The sequence below is a fragment of the Hippopotamus amphibius genome, chromosome 9, assembly GCF_030028045.1.
Source record: "Hippopotamus amphibius kiboko isolate mHipAmp2 chromosome 9, mHipAmp2.hap2, whole genome shotgun sequence".
Lineage (NCBI taxonomy): Eukaryota > Metazoa > Chordata > Mammalia > Artiodactyla > Hippopotamidae > Hippopotamus > Hippopotamus amphibius.
In genome coordinates, this window is record NC_080194.1 from 114,733,065 (window position 1) to 114,745,363 (window position 12,299).

General features: G+C 52.3%; 1 protein-coding gene across 3 annotated transcripts in view; it reads right to left on the minus strand.

The window, feature by feature from the left end:
- Positions 1–455: 455 nt before the first annotated feature.
- IL4R (interleukin 4 receptor) overlaps positions 456–12,299 on the minus strand; it is a 39,110-nt gene continuing 27,266 nt past the window's right edge. For all 3 annotated transcript variants that reach the window (XM_057695264.1, XM_057695262.1, XM_057695263.1), the window contains 5 exons: positions 10,885–11,041; positions 7,586–7,685; positions 5,694–5,772; positions 4,229–4,278; positions 456–2,984 (listed from right to left, as the gene is read on the minus strand). In XM_057695264.1, the coding sequence (XP_057551247.1) occupies positions 1,418–2,984; positions 4,229–4,278; positions 5,694–5,772; positions 7,586–7,685; positions 10,885–11,041 (1,953 nt within the window). In that variant the 3' untranslated portion in view covers positions 456–1,417. The remainder of the gene's footprint in view (positions 2,985–4,228; positions 4,279–5,693; positions 5,773–7,585; positions 7,686–10,884; positions 11,042–12,299) is intronic.

Sequence of the window (12,299 nt, forward strand, 5' to 3'; positions counted from 1 at the left end):
CCCCCAACCCAACCCCTGCCACCACCTCTCAATCTGAGAGCAGCTGCAAGTGCTGGGGAGTTTACGTCCCTGGAAGCAGCCCTCAACCAATGACAGATGAGAGTTGGTGGACAAACAGCCCAGCTCCCCACCTCTAGGCATGCGCTGTGCCTGGCTTTCCCAAGCTCCCCGGATGGGTGAAGCATCTATTGCCGTACTGGCACTGTGTGATAACACCTTTTATTACCTCCTGCCCTTCCCCATTCTCCAAGCAGGGCTTCCTGGGATCGCCACCTATTTCAATGAACTGCACATGAATTCTGGTCTCGGGGAAACCCAAGCAGAGCCAGCAAGTTACTTAACCTCTTGGCTAGGTCTCAATTCCTCTGGATGGGAGGATTCTATGAGTTAATAGAGATAAAGCACTCGCAACAGTGCCTGACAGTATGTTTGTTTAATAAATGGGAGGGAAAAAAGGAGATAAAGAACCTTTATTTATACAAAACTCCATCCTCTCCCCTTCCACCCTCCTCAGCAAACACAAACACCAGGTGATGAAACAATTTTTGAGATGCACACAAACAAGCATCACTCAGCCCGAGGTCGGGGCTGATGTGCAGGGGATGCGCCCAGTGTCAGCATCTCGGACGCCAGCTCGCTGGATCAGGGGAGCTGAGCCACTCCCTCTGAACCATCGATGCCAGCGACTGCGTCCATGGGGGCGCACGCCGGCCCTAAGGTCGCTAGGCATGCACAGTCTGGGAATCCAATGCTTAACAGGACTCCCCAGCCTCACAGCGGTGTGGGAAGCTGGCAGCAAGCTGTCACTGCTTGGTGATCACAATTTTTCGCATCCTCAGTCAACCCCTCCGTAGCTCTGACTCTGCTCCCAGTGTCAACCTGTGAAACGAACAGCCATCTCTGGGCAGATGACCACCCTTCCTGGACCTCAATTTCCCAAGTCATTCCCCTGCTGGCTTGGTTAGTTTCAAGACTCAGTCCAATCCAGTGAGATGGTGGTACCTAATCCCAGGCCTGGGTGAGACATGGGTAATGGAGCGACTCAGTGGATGAAACGCACCTTGAGCGTGACAGGGATAGTCCGCTGGGGCCGCTGCGGACAGATGAAGTGGTCAACAGCTCGTTCACAAGCCGAGGTGCCCAGGAACCTCCCAGTGCCTGCAGGTGCCTGCTGTGAGCACAGCTGCCTGGCGCCCTCCACTCCCACGGGATGTGGTGAGCCCTGGCCAACGTTGGGAGCCGGGGGCGTCCAGTGTCTGCAGCCCCAGTGTTGGACAGCTTCACAACGGCATGCCAGGGTCGTCAGAGTCTTTCGGGACTCTGCCAGCCTGGCTGTCTTCCCAGAGGAGGCATTTCGCAGGCACGGGTAAGGCCCGGTCCTCACCTGTAGACTTCGGCAAGAAGCGCGTGCACACACTTAGGAGGCGTCCATGCACACTGGCCCTGGGGAGAGCATGGCCGCCACTGTGGGGGTCTGGCTCGAGCTCTGAGCATCGCTGGGGGCAGTTTGCAAGAACAGGGAGGACTTACCCTCCTCTGAGACACCCACGGGTGCTAGGGAGGCCGGAGAGAGGCTGACCTCCAGGGGAGCCCCACCGGGCAGGGTGTCCAGGACCCTCAGGGGGCTCACCGGGGGTGAGGACCTGTCGCCACAGCAGCAGCCACAGCAGGGGCTGGCCAAGGCTTGGGCCTTGCCATGCTCCTCCTGGCCGTGGCACTGCTTCAGGTGGCCGCACAGGTGGCAGGTGAGGGCTGAGTAGACAATGCCGCTGCCCAGGTCGTCCCTGAGGGGGTCTGCGGCCGGCTCCGGGGAGAGCTGGGGCTTCCGGCTGTCTTCTCCTTTGACCACTGGCTCCAAACCAGGGCACTCTGGGGCGCTGCCTGGGAGGAGTGAGTCCTGAGGGCTGTGAGGGGGCTCCACGTCCAGTCCAAAGGTGAACAGGGGGATGGGGACTGAGGCAGGGGTCCCGGGGCAGCCAGGAGTGAGGCCCTGGAAGGGCTTGTAGCCCCCCTCCCCACGGCTGGGCTCCACCCCAGAGGTCCCCGGGCAGCTGGCACTGCTAGCAAGCAAGCTGGCGAAGGCCTTATAGCCAGCCTCTCCACAAGGGCCGAAGCCCTCCGGCCCGCTGTCCTGGGCGCTGCCCTGCTTCACCGCCTGCACAAACTCCCGGTAGCCACTGCTGGGGGCCGAGGCGGGGCCGGGGTCTGCCCTGTGCTGGAGGACGCTCTGGCGCAGGATCTGCTCCCAGGTTTCTGGCTCAGGCTGGAGTGTGGCGGGTGGTGTAGATGGCTGGAGTGAGGCAGGGATGCCAGAGTCCACTTCCCCCAGGCGTTCGGCCGGCTGTGGGTCTGAGTCAAGCTCTCCGGGGCCTGGGGACTCACTCAGGAAGCTGCTGAAGCTGCGGTAAGCGGGGTTGTCTGCGACGATGGCGGGCATCTCTGGGAAAGCCCGGCTGCTTGGACTCTGGGTCGGAGGACTTGACTCTGGGTTCAAAGGCTGCTCCTTGTCCTTGGATGATGGCTCCTGGGGCTGCACACTTGGGAGCTCAGCCCAGGGCTTCTGAGCACTTGCATTTTCTAAAGGTGGAAGAAGGCAGGACTCCTCCAAGCACTGTGGGCTAAAGCCCCCATCTGCACCCCCGAGAAGGTCCAGGAACAGGCTCTCTGTCAGCCGGGCCACGATGCCCTCCCTGCCCTCCTGGAAGCTGCCCCCGCTGCTCTCAGGTGATGGGCAGAAGCTCCCTTTATCTTCCTCCACTTCCTCTTCTTCATTCTCCACTTGGGCCTCAAACAGCTCCACACACCGCACTACACTGATGCTCTCTGGCCAAAGGATCGTCTTGCTGACCTCCACAGGGCACCATGCTACTTTTCCAGGACCCTGGGAAGGCCCATTTCTAGCAGCCTTGGAGGAATCTTCATCCCTTTCCACGCCATGCTCCAGTAAACAGGGCAGGAGCTTGGCAAGGCAAGTCTTCCAGTGTCTACAAAAGCAAAGTTTGATTAGGATTCAGTGTCTCCACTTGAAAAACTCCTATTCGTCCTTCAAAGCTCAGCTCAAAATCACCCTGGACTGATGTTGAGACAGGCTGGGACCTGGGACCCTTTGCTACAGTGCTACAATGCTTGCACCTGGACAAACCTCTCCTCAAGCAACAAAATACAAAGAAACTACATGGGACTAAAAATAACTGCGTGCATGCTGCAGTTGGGGCACATTATGAACAAAAGATACAAAAAGACCAAAAAACGCAACTGCCACTTAGGAAGAGCCAGGAGCAAAAACAGGGTGTTAGGAGCAAAAGGAGGGTACTGTGCGTGCCCCGTGTGCCCCTGCGCTTAACACCACCAGAGGGGTGGACAAAACACCTAAGCCACCCCTCTGGCCTAATCCCTGGACACACCCCTACCCTCACTGCAAATGAGGAAGCTGCTCATCCCTTCTTGGGGCGCAAGCAAGGGAACCTGTTACTTGTTCTCCATTGTACCCCCCACCCCACCACCCACTGCAGCAGGGACCCCAATAAAGCCTTGCCTGAATTTCTTGTCTGACCTCTACAATGTCTATCTGTTGCAAACACACTTCCAGACTTTGTAATCAATAATCTATCAGTATTACTTTGGGATTTCTGGAGGCTGCCATATAATACAAACTCAATCTATTGAATAAGGAGAAGTCCTTGCCAGGGATGATGATATTTAAAATACCTATTAACACCAAAGCATAAGTGAGGACCAATTAGAATGGCCAGGGGGTCCTAGGACTGGGGCAGTGTCCTGGAGTCCCCTGCTTTGCTAGGTATAAACCCTTCAGTTACTGGATTGTGGGTAGGTCCAGGGGGCCCTCAGAGAGGGGCTAAGGAGGCCAGGAAGATGGTGGCATACTCAAGGGTCCAGGAGAGTGGTATCTGCTAACCAGTGCGCCACTACGTCAACATTTCAACAACTGGTACAGGTGCCCTGCTTGTTAGCCCCATCAGCCTTGCTCAGGACAGAATGGGCATCCCAAGGGGGTTCAATATGTGCCTGATCCCCCCAGTGAAACTCAGGGGGCTCAGCCAGCAGCCAACCTACCCAGACCACCCTTCCCCCCGCCACCCCTCAAAGCCCAGTGTCACAGGACAAGTGCTGAACACCAAGGAAGAGAGGGCAGATTCTCAGGATGGAGCCCACCACCCCAGTTACATCCCCTTCCAGTCCAGGCTATGACCCAAGTTCATATACATACGGGCACTTGGATGGCTCCTGGCCTCGGGACCGCTTCCCCCACAGTGACACCTAAAACACACAGACAGCCAATGACACAGAGGAGAGAGGCTTGCCCACCCAGCCTGGAATCCAGCAAGGCTCAGCACATGTTTGCCGTGAGAAGACTTTGAGTCTTGACTTCACACAGGTCTGAGGTCCGATCAGGTCACTTCCCCTCTCTGAGCCTCAGTTTCCTGAGAATTAAGGAGGATGCACTAAGTCTGCTGATGGCAAAAATGGCCACAGTCTCTGAAGCTCCTCCCATCCCTGAATCTGGCATGACTGTGTGACTTGCTTTGACCAACAGAATGTGGTGGAAGTGACACTGTGCCAACTGCATCAGCCTGCTGAAGGATGACAGACATATATATAGCTTAGTAACCTCCATGGCCCCAGGTGAGTCAGCCACCTGCCAGACCTGTGAGTGAGGCCACTGGCACAGGCCAAGCCAAGATCTGCCCAGCCAGGATTCCTCCACCCTCCACTGCTGAGCTGAGCCCAACTGCAGACCTGTAGAAGCAAGAGCTACATAAGTGGCTGTTGTTTTAACTTTCTAAATTTGGGGATGATTTGTTACACAGCAAAAGCTAACTGATACATAAACAACACCCTATGTGCAGGACACTGTAATATACACTTCATGTGGACTGTCTCAGTGAATTCCAATATCAGTCCTGTTATAACCACTGCTATAACCCACATAAGGAAACTGAGGCTCAGAGAAGTTAAGCAACTTGTTAAGTCTAACCTGCAGGTAAGTGGCAGGGCCAGGGTTCAAAACTAGCACTGCTGGACTCCAGAGCCCACCACAGGGTCCCTGGAGAATTAAGGACACTCAGACTTTCTGTTCTAGATGGGACCTGTATCCGCCCCCTTCCCCCCTCCCAGAGAATCCTGATGGTGCTCAGGCAAACCCCACCTGGCCATCGCACTGGGGAGGCTGGCCCCACCTCTAGCTCAGGCATGCCCATCTGGTTGGTCTCAAGTATTCCCACTCCTTACAGGTGAGTGGTTTAGGAAAGAGGCTGTGATGTGAATTAATTCAAGCCAATGAGAATGGAGAGATTTGCTGGGGTTTGGGGGGCAGTTTCTTGCTCTTAAGAGGAAGATGCAGGAAGCCTGTCCCCTTCTCCCTCTCCTTTCAGCCTCCCGCCCTGGTACAGGTACCTCCCCAGGAGGTCACCTCCGAAGGGAGTGAAAAAACCCAGAGACCAACCCCAGAGGACCCTCCTCCCCACCCCACCACCCCAGGCTGAAAAACAGTCATGGAAGCCAAAGGGAGGGGAGTGAAAGCCTCCAGGTGCTGACTCAACCTACCCTGAAATCTTCCTGACTTCCCATGTGCAACCCCAAGAGTCAAGAAATACCCTTAACATCCCAGACGTCTTGAATCGTATTTCCCGATACACGCGGTCCAAAGCATCCTCAACAACGCACTCTCCTACCTGAGAATCCTGGATGACGACAGCCACGAGCGGGCTGCGGGCTGGGTTGGGAATTTGGTCCCACCATTCTTTCTTAATCCTGAAAAAGAAAAGGACAAGGTGTTGGTCCCTGTATCACTAACAGATGGTATTCCTCCCATAAAAATTATCACTGTCACCAAGACACTAGCGCTCAGAGATCATGTCGATAGGTTTTAGGCGGTCTCACCCTCACCCCACGAAACAGGTTCTATTGCTAACCCCACTCTACAGATGAGGAGACTAAGGCCCCAGGAGGTGAAGTGACAGCTGGTGGGCAGAAGTGCCAGGTTCGGGCCCCAGCATTCTGCTACCCAGAATGGAGTTCGTAATGTGGCCACCTCTGCCCAGAGGGAACAAGTCCCAGGGAATTAGGAGAAACTCGAGCTGCAGAGAGAGAATTCTGAGTCTTTCCTTCAACAACCTTTACTCCGGAGCAGCTGGAGCCAAGGTGTGGGGTGAGGCCTGGGATGGCCTGAGAGGCTGAGGGATCCCTTCTCCCTTCCTGGCTTGGCCTGGAGCCACAGAGCATCAGTGCTGGGAGGGCAGGTCCTCAGACCCCCTCTGGATTAGCCTCCACCCACTCGACTCAGTCAGGTAACATATTTACTGAGCACTGACTATCTACCACTCACCGTTGCCAGGCCTTGGGGACGCACAGTGAACAAGACAGGAAAAAACCCTGCAGAAGTGATTATATGACATCATTCATTCCTGGTGATAAATGCCAGGAATGAAAATAAAGAAGATAAGGGACTAGAGAGGAATAAAGAGTGTAATACAGGAAGGTCTCCCTGAGGAGATGACTTCTGAGAGGCGACTGAAGGTGGTGGAAGAGTGGGTCTCAGCGATGCCTGGTGAAAGTGTTTTCCAGGCAGAGAGCATAGTGAGTGCAGAGGCTCGGAGGGAAGAACTTGCTTGGCATGTTCAAAGAACAGCAAGCAGGTTGGAGCACTGAAACACAGTGAGTAGGGGTGGGTAAGACAGATGATGGAGAAACTGAGGCTCATAGAAGGGGAAAGACCAGCCCAGGGGGGCTTAGAGGTATCAGCGACCGATGTGGAGAGGGGAACTTGCATTCCCTGCACACCTACTGTGTGCCTGGCAGAGTGTGGACACTACACACATCAATTTCCAACCATCACCCTTCCTTACGTGGTCAGCGCAGGCCCACTCAGCCCATTTCAGAGGTGGGAGGACTGAGGCTCAGACTCCATGATTTGAAGGGCTCAAGCTCATGGAAACAAGGCTCCTTCTGCCCCCCACATCGAGCGATCTGGATGCCCCCTAGGACTCTTGGGACTGATGAAATAGCGACCCAAGACTGAACAGAGGTTCAGAAACTTGGTCACACAGCTACCAAGGCCAGGATCTGAACTCAGGTCTCCTCACGCTGCAGGGCAATTGTCTAGGATTCCTCTGTCTATTGCCACATGTCTTCAAGTATCTGGGCCATACCCTGGGTGTGATCTATCTCCCTTCTGCCAAAGGAAGGCCCTGCCCCAGCTCCTGCCCTGGCCAGCTCCCTACTTGCAGGCAGGTCTCAGCTCAAACATCACCTCCATAGAGGGGCCCGCACTGGCACCCCATCCAAAACAGCCCCTATCTTCCCCCCTTGCCCTGGCATATTTCCTTCAGCGCAAGCATCACTACGGAAAAAGGCCATGGTTACTTGTTGGCCTGGCATCTTCTGCCTCCCCAAGGACACAGGGTCCCTTGTCAATCTCAGTGCCTCTCACATAGTAGCTGCTCAAGAAATATCTATCACTAAATGGAAGGGCTGCAAGCTGACAGATCAGAGGGGAAATTCCCACCCACTCCACACCCCAGGGGGGCTGGTTTGATGGCCTCGCGCTCGGAAGCCAGGGACTCACTTGATGATGCTGACATAGCAGAACAGGCAGACAGCCAGGATGACGACACAGGAGATGCTGACGCCAAGTGGGAGGCGCTGCTCCAAGGTCTCCTCGTAGTCTGGAAGTGGAGGGAAGCCGTGAGCCTGCTTCGTGCTGTGTCCAGCCTGGTCTCCATCTCTCTGAGCAGGAGACCAAGGCCTCATGAAAGCATCCTCCAAGACCTTGCATGAGCTGGCTGCTGTGGTCACCTCCTACTACTCCCCACCTTGCACATTGAGCCCTCGCCACACTGGCCTCCTTGCTGTCCCCTGCTCCTCCAAAGCTCAGGGCCACCTCAGGATCTTGAACTTGCTGCTTTCTCGTTCTTGAAGCCCTGAGGTCAAGTGCAGAGACTCTGGAGCTGGACGGCCTCAGTTCAAAGCCTGACTCTGTCATATACTTGATGGCAACCTAGGACAAGACCCTCACCTGCTCTGTACCTTGGTTTCCTCATCTGTACAATGGGGTTAATAACTAGTTAACTCACAGGGTTGTTGTGAGGACGGTACGATTTAACATACACTTGAAGCAGTGCCCGCTCGTCCATGCACACGGCTGGCCCCCTCTCCTTGTTCACCATCAAGTCCAAAGCGTTCTCCCCCACCTCCTCTCTACTGTTGCCTCTCCCATCCCTCTCCCCTGCTTTATTCCTTCCCAGACTTACTGTCCTCGGGATCTAGATCTCATTTATATTTTTATTTTCTGTCTCCCCCTCCAAAATGTCAGTTCCACAAGAACAGGGATTTTTGTCTATTTTGTTCACTACTGATCCCTCAGCATCTCACACTGGGCCACTGTCTAGCATGTAGTAAGAGCTCAAGAAATATTTGTGGAAATAATGAATGAGTGTCCAGCACCTGGTATCTGTCCAATACAAGCTACTTCCCTTCCCTTCCTCAGGTCAAAGGAAGAATCAAATCAATTTGATGAAACTTTTCCAAGCACTTACTGTATGCCTGGTGCTGTGCTGGGCAAGGGAAGTAAAGCCACAGAGCAGACACAACCCACAGATCTCACAGCCCAGAGTGGGAAACAGATGGTCAGGAGGCAGCCATAGAGCAGGATGAGCGATGCTGAGAGGGGTGTGTGGTGGGTTGGGTTGGGGTACCTGCCAATCACCACTGTACCCAGCTTTGAAGAATTCTTCCTTCACTGAATATTCACAACAGCCCTTCCTTTTCCTCAGTGTACGGGTGATGCCTGGGGCGGCCTCCCCCACCCAACAGCTATCTCCCCTTCTTCTTTGCCAGGCTGCAATGTGCCCACCCTGAGGTGTGGGCCAGTCACGGGCCAAAATTACTCCTCTTTCCAGACATCTGAGTTCCCAGCCTCCCCTGCAGTTGGGAGAGGCCACATGACAGTTCTGGCCAATGAGATGCAAGGGGAAGTCCACCAGGACTGGGGAGGTTTTTGCTTCTTGATAAAAGATGTACGGGATGCCCTCCTTATGGCAGCCTTCCATTTCCTTTGGGCCTTGGGCATGAGGGTGTGTGCAGCAGACAACTTGGGGCCATGAGGCGACAAGGGTCAGGATAAAAAGCTACCATGCTAGGGATGGCAGAGGCAAAGAAGAGAAGACTCTGGGGTGATGTCACGAGCAGCTGTATGAACCTGGGAAGGTCACTGGCAAGACTTCATTTTTTTTTTTCCAGCTGCCCCATGCAGCTTGTAGGATCTTAGTTCCCTGACCTGGGACTGAACCCGGGCCCTCAAGAGTGGAAGCACAAAGTCCCAACCACTGGATTCCCGGGGAATTCCCTCGTAAGACTTCATTTTATGAGATAATTCAATATCTCTATTGCAAAAGTCATGTGTGATAAAGTCACAGAGTTGTTTGGAGAATGCAGCTACCAGGTGAGGGACTACATTTCCCAGGATCCCTTGCAGCTATGTGTGGCCATGTGACCAGTTCCTCCAACAGAACTTGAGAGAAAGTGATGTGTGTCACTTCTGGGCTAAGGCTTTTAAGAAGCAGGTGTGGTCTCCCTGCTCTCACTCCCCTTCTGTTGGCTGGATGCAGATAATGGCGGGGCTCTAGAGCAGAGTTTCTTAACTTGGGGTTCACAGACCTCCAACATGGTTACCATTAGAATTTAGGGGTCTGGGCACTTGGATAGGAAAGAAATGATATCTCCATTTTCACTAACTTCTGAAACCTGGCATTTCCTCCCATTAGGAATGGAGGGAGCAAACCACAGTAATAGCAGCATCAGTCACTCAGGCCCCAACAAAAATTACAGCTCTTCTCTCATTACCTGACAGCTGCAGTATCAGGAAATACCAGTTATGCTCATCTACTTTGAGATTACAGTATTTATGAGAACTACCACTAGATCCTGCTTTTAATGTGTTATTAAAGCAGCATATATTCCTAGATAACAAATATATTTTAAAATCTTTTTATAATTGCATTTCAATAAAATTCGGTTTCCCTTGAAATTCTATATATTTTACTTTATACATTTAAAAATATTATTCTGCCAAGGGGGAAAGGTGGGGGGAGGGATGAATTGGGAGGTTAGGACTGGCATATGCATACTACCATATGTAAAACAGATGATCAATAAGGACCTACTGTACAGCACAGGGAACTATACTCAATACACTGTAATAACCTATGTGGGAAAAGAAGTTGAAAAAGAATAGATATATAAATATGTATAATTAAATCATTCTGCTGTACACCTGAAACTAACACAACATTCTGAATCAACTATACTCTAATATAAAATTAAAAATAAAAAAAATATTATTCTGAGATGACGTCCACAGGCTTTACCAGACTGCCAAAGGGGTCCATGATACAGAAAGGCTGAGAATCTTTGTCCTAGAGAATGATGGAGCTGCAGGGAGGAAAACTACCCACCAATCAGCAAAGTTCGTGTTGAACTGTTATATGAGCAAGAAAAACATGCCTATAGTGTTAAGTCACAGAACCTGTGCATTTATCTGTTACTGTAACCCACCCTACCCTGACCAGTACACCATGTCAGTTGGTAATTCTGTCACTGCAGTTAGAGGCATCCTATGATATGGAAATCAGATGTTTGGCTGGGGGAAGTGTCTGGCCAAAGAATGAAAGCGGGAAGCAAAGATGTTAACCGCTGGGAATTCCCTGGTGGCCTAGTGGTTAGGATTCCAGGCTTTCATAGTCATGGCCCAGGTTGAATCCCTGGTCCCTTGGTGGGGGAACTGAGATCCTGAAAGCCACGTGATGTGGCCAAAATAAAAAAAAAAGAGAGATGCTGACCACTCAGTACTCCCAGCAGGATACTCACAGTTACGCCACTTGGTGCTGGGACTCCAGTCACTCCAGGTGCTGTTGTAGCGGTGAGCCCAGGCCTTCACCCGTGCGCTGTAGTACGCTCCAGACTTTAGGGTGCTGGCTGCGAAGCGGAGGGTGGGCCCCATGTAGGTCACGTTATAGATTCTGAACTGGTAGAGGAAGGGGAGCCATTAGTGCACCAACTTTGGGAGAGGGGAATACCAGCTCCCACCTGGGCTGCTGTCCTTAGCTGACCCCACAACGTTTAAGAGCCACCAGCCTGGGTATTTGGTTATTTCTCCAGTTTCAGGCCTTTGTTTACCACTTGCACAACTGTGACCAGCATCGAGCAAGATGGGTCAGGGAATTGGCCCTTACCTGCCCCCCATTCCCACACTGGTCAGCCATGTGATGTCACTGGGGCAAGCTGATGAACCTTTCTGAGTTTCAGTTTCCTCATCTGTAACATGAAAGTAAGAGTTCCTACTGCCACTTTCCAGCTGTGTGACCTTGGATAAGTGACATAACCTCTCTGGACCTTAATGTCTTCTTCTGCAAAGTCATGATAATAAAAGTGCCTACCTCCCAGGGTGGTTGGGAGGACTAAGGGAGTTAATACAGGTAAGCACTTCGGACAGGGCCAGGCATGCAGGGAGCAAAAGAGTGATCTTTCTGAGTCACAGACAGGGTCACCGCGTCCCTCTCTTTCCTTCAAGGGCTCTCTAGAGCCTCCACAGTCAAGCCCAAACTCAATGGCCCATCATCTCAGCCCCGCCCAACCTAGCCCCCCACTGGGAACAAACTCCCAAGATATGTCGTTAAGTGAAAAAAGGTAAAATAAGGATTAGTATATGTTGCCTTTTTTTTTAAGTGTACAATTTGACTTTTTTTTCTTATTAGTGATGTATACACGGCAATCCCAAAGGATTGGTATATGTTGTCTTTTATGTTAAAAACAGAAAGGGAGGGACTTCTCTGGTGGCACAGTGGTTGAGAACCCGCCTGCCAATGCAGGGGACATAGGTTCGATCCCTGGTCCGGGAAGAGCAATTAAGCCGGTGCACCACAACTACCAAGCCCATGTGCCGCAACTACTGAAGCCCACACATGGCACACCTAGAGCCCGTGCTCCACAACAAGAGAAGCCACGGCAATGAGAAGCCTGCGCACTGAAAAGAGTAGCCTCCGCTTGCCATAACTAGAGAAGCCTGCACGCACAATGAAGACCCAATACAGCCAAAAAAAAAAAAAAAAAAAAAAAATTAAAAAAATTAAAAAAATAAAATAATAATAAAATAAAATTAAAAAAATAAAATAAAGTGAGCTGAGGGGAGGTTTCACACAACAAGGAAGCAAAGTCCTAACAGCTTGCTGGAGAAACTGGAGGGCACTGGAAATTTCCAGCGAAGCTGGGGGTAGGGTGGGAGG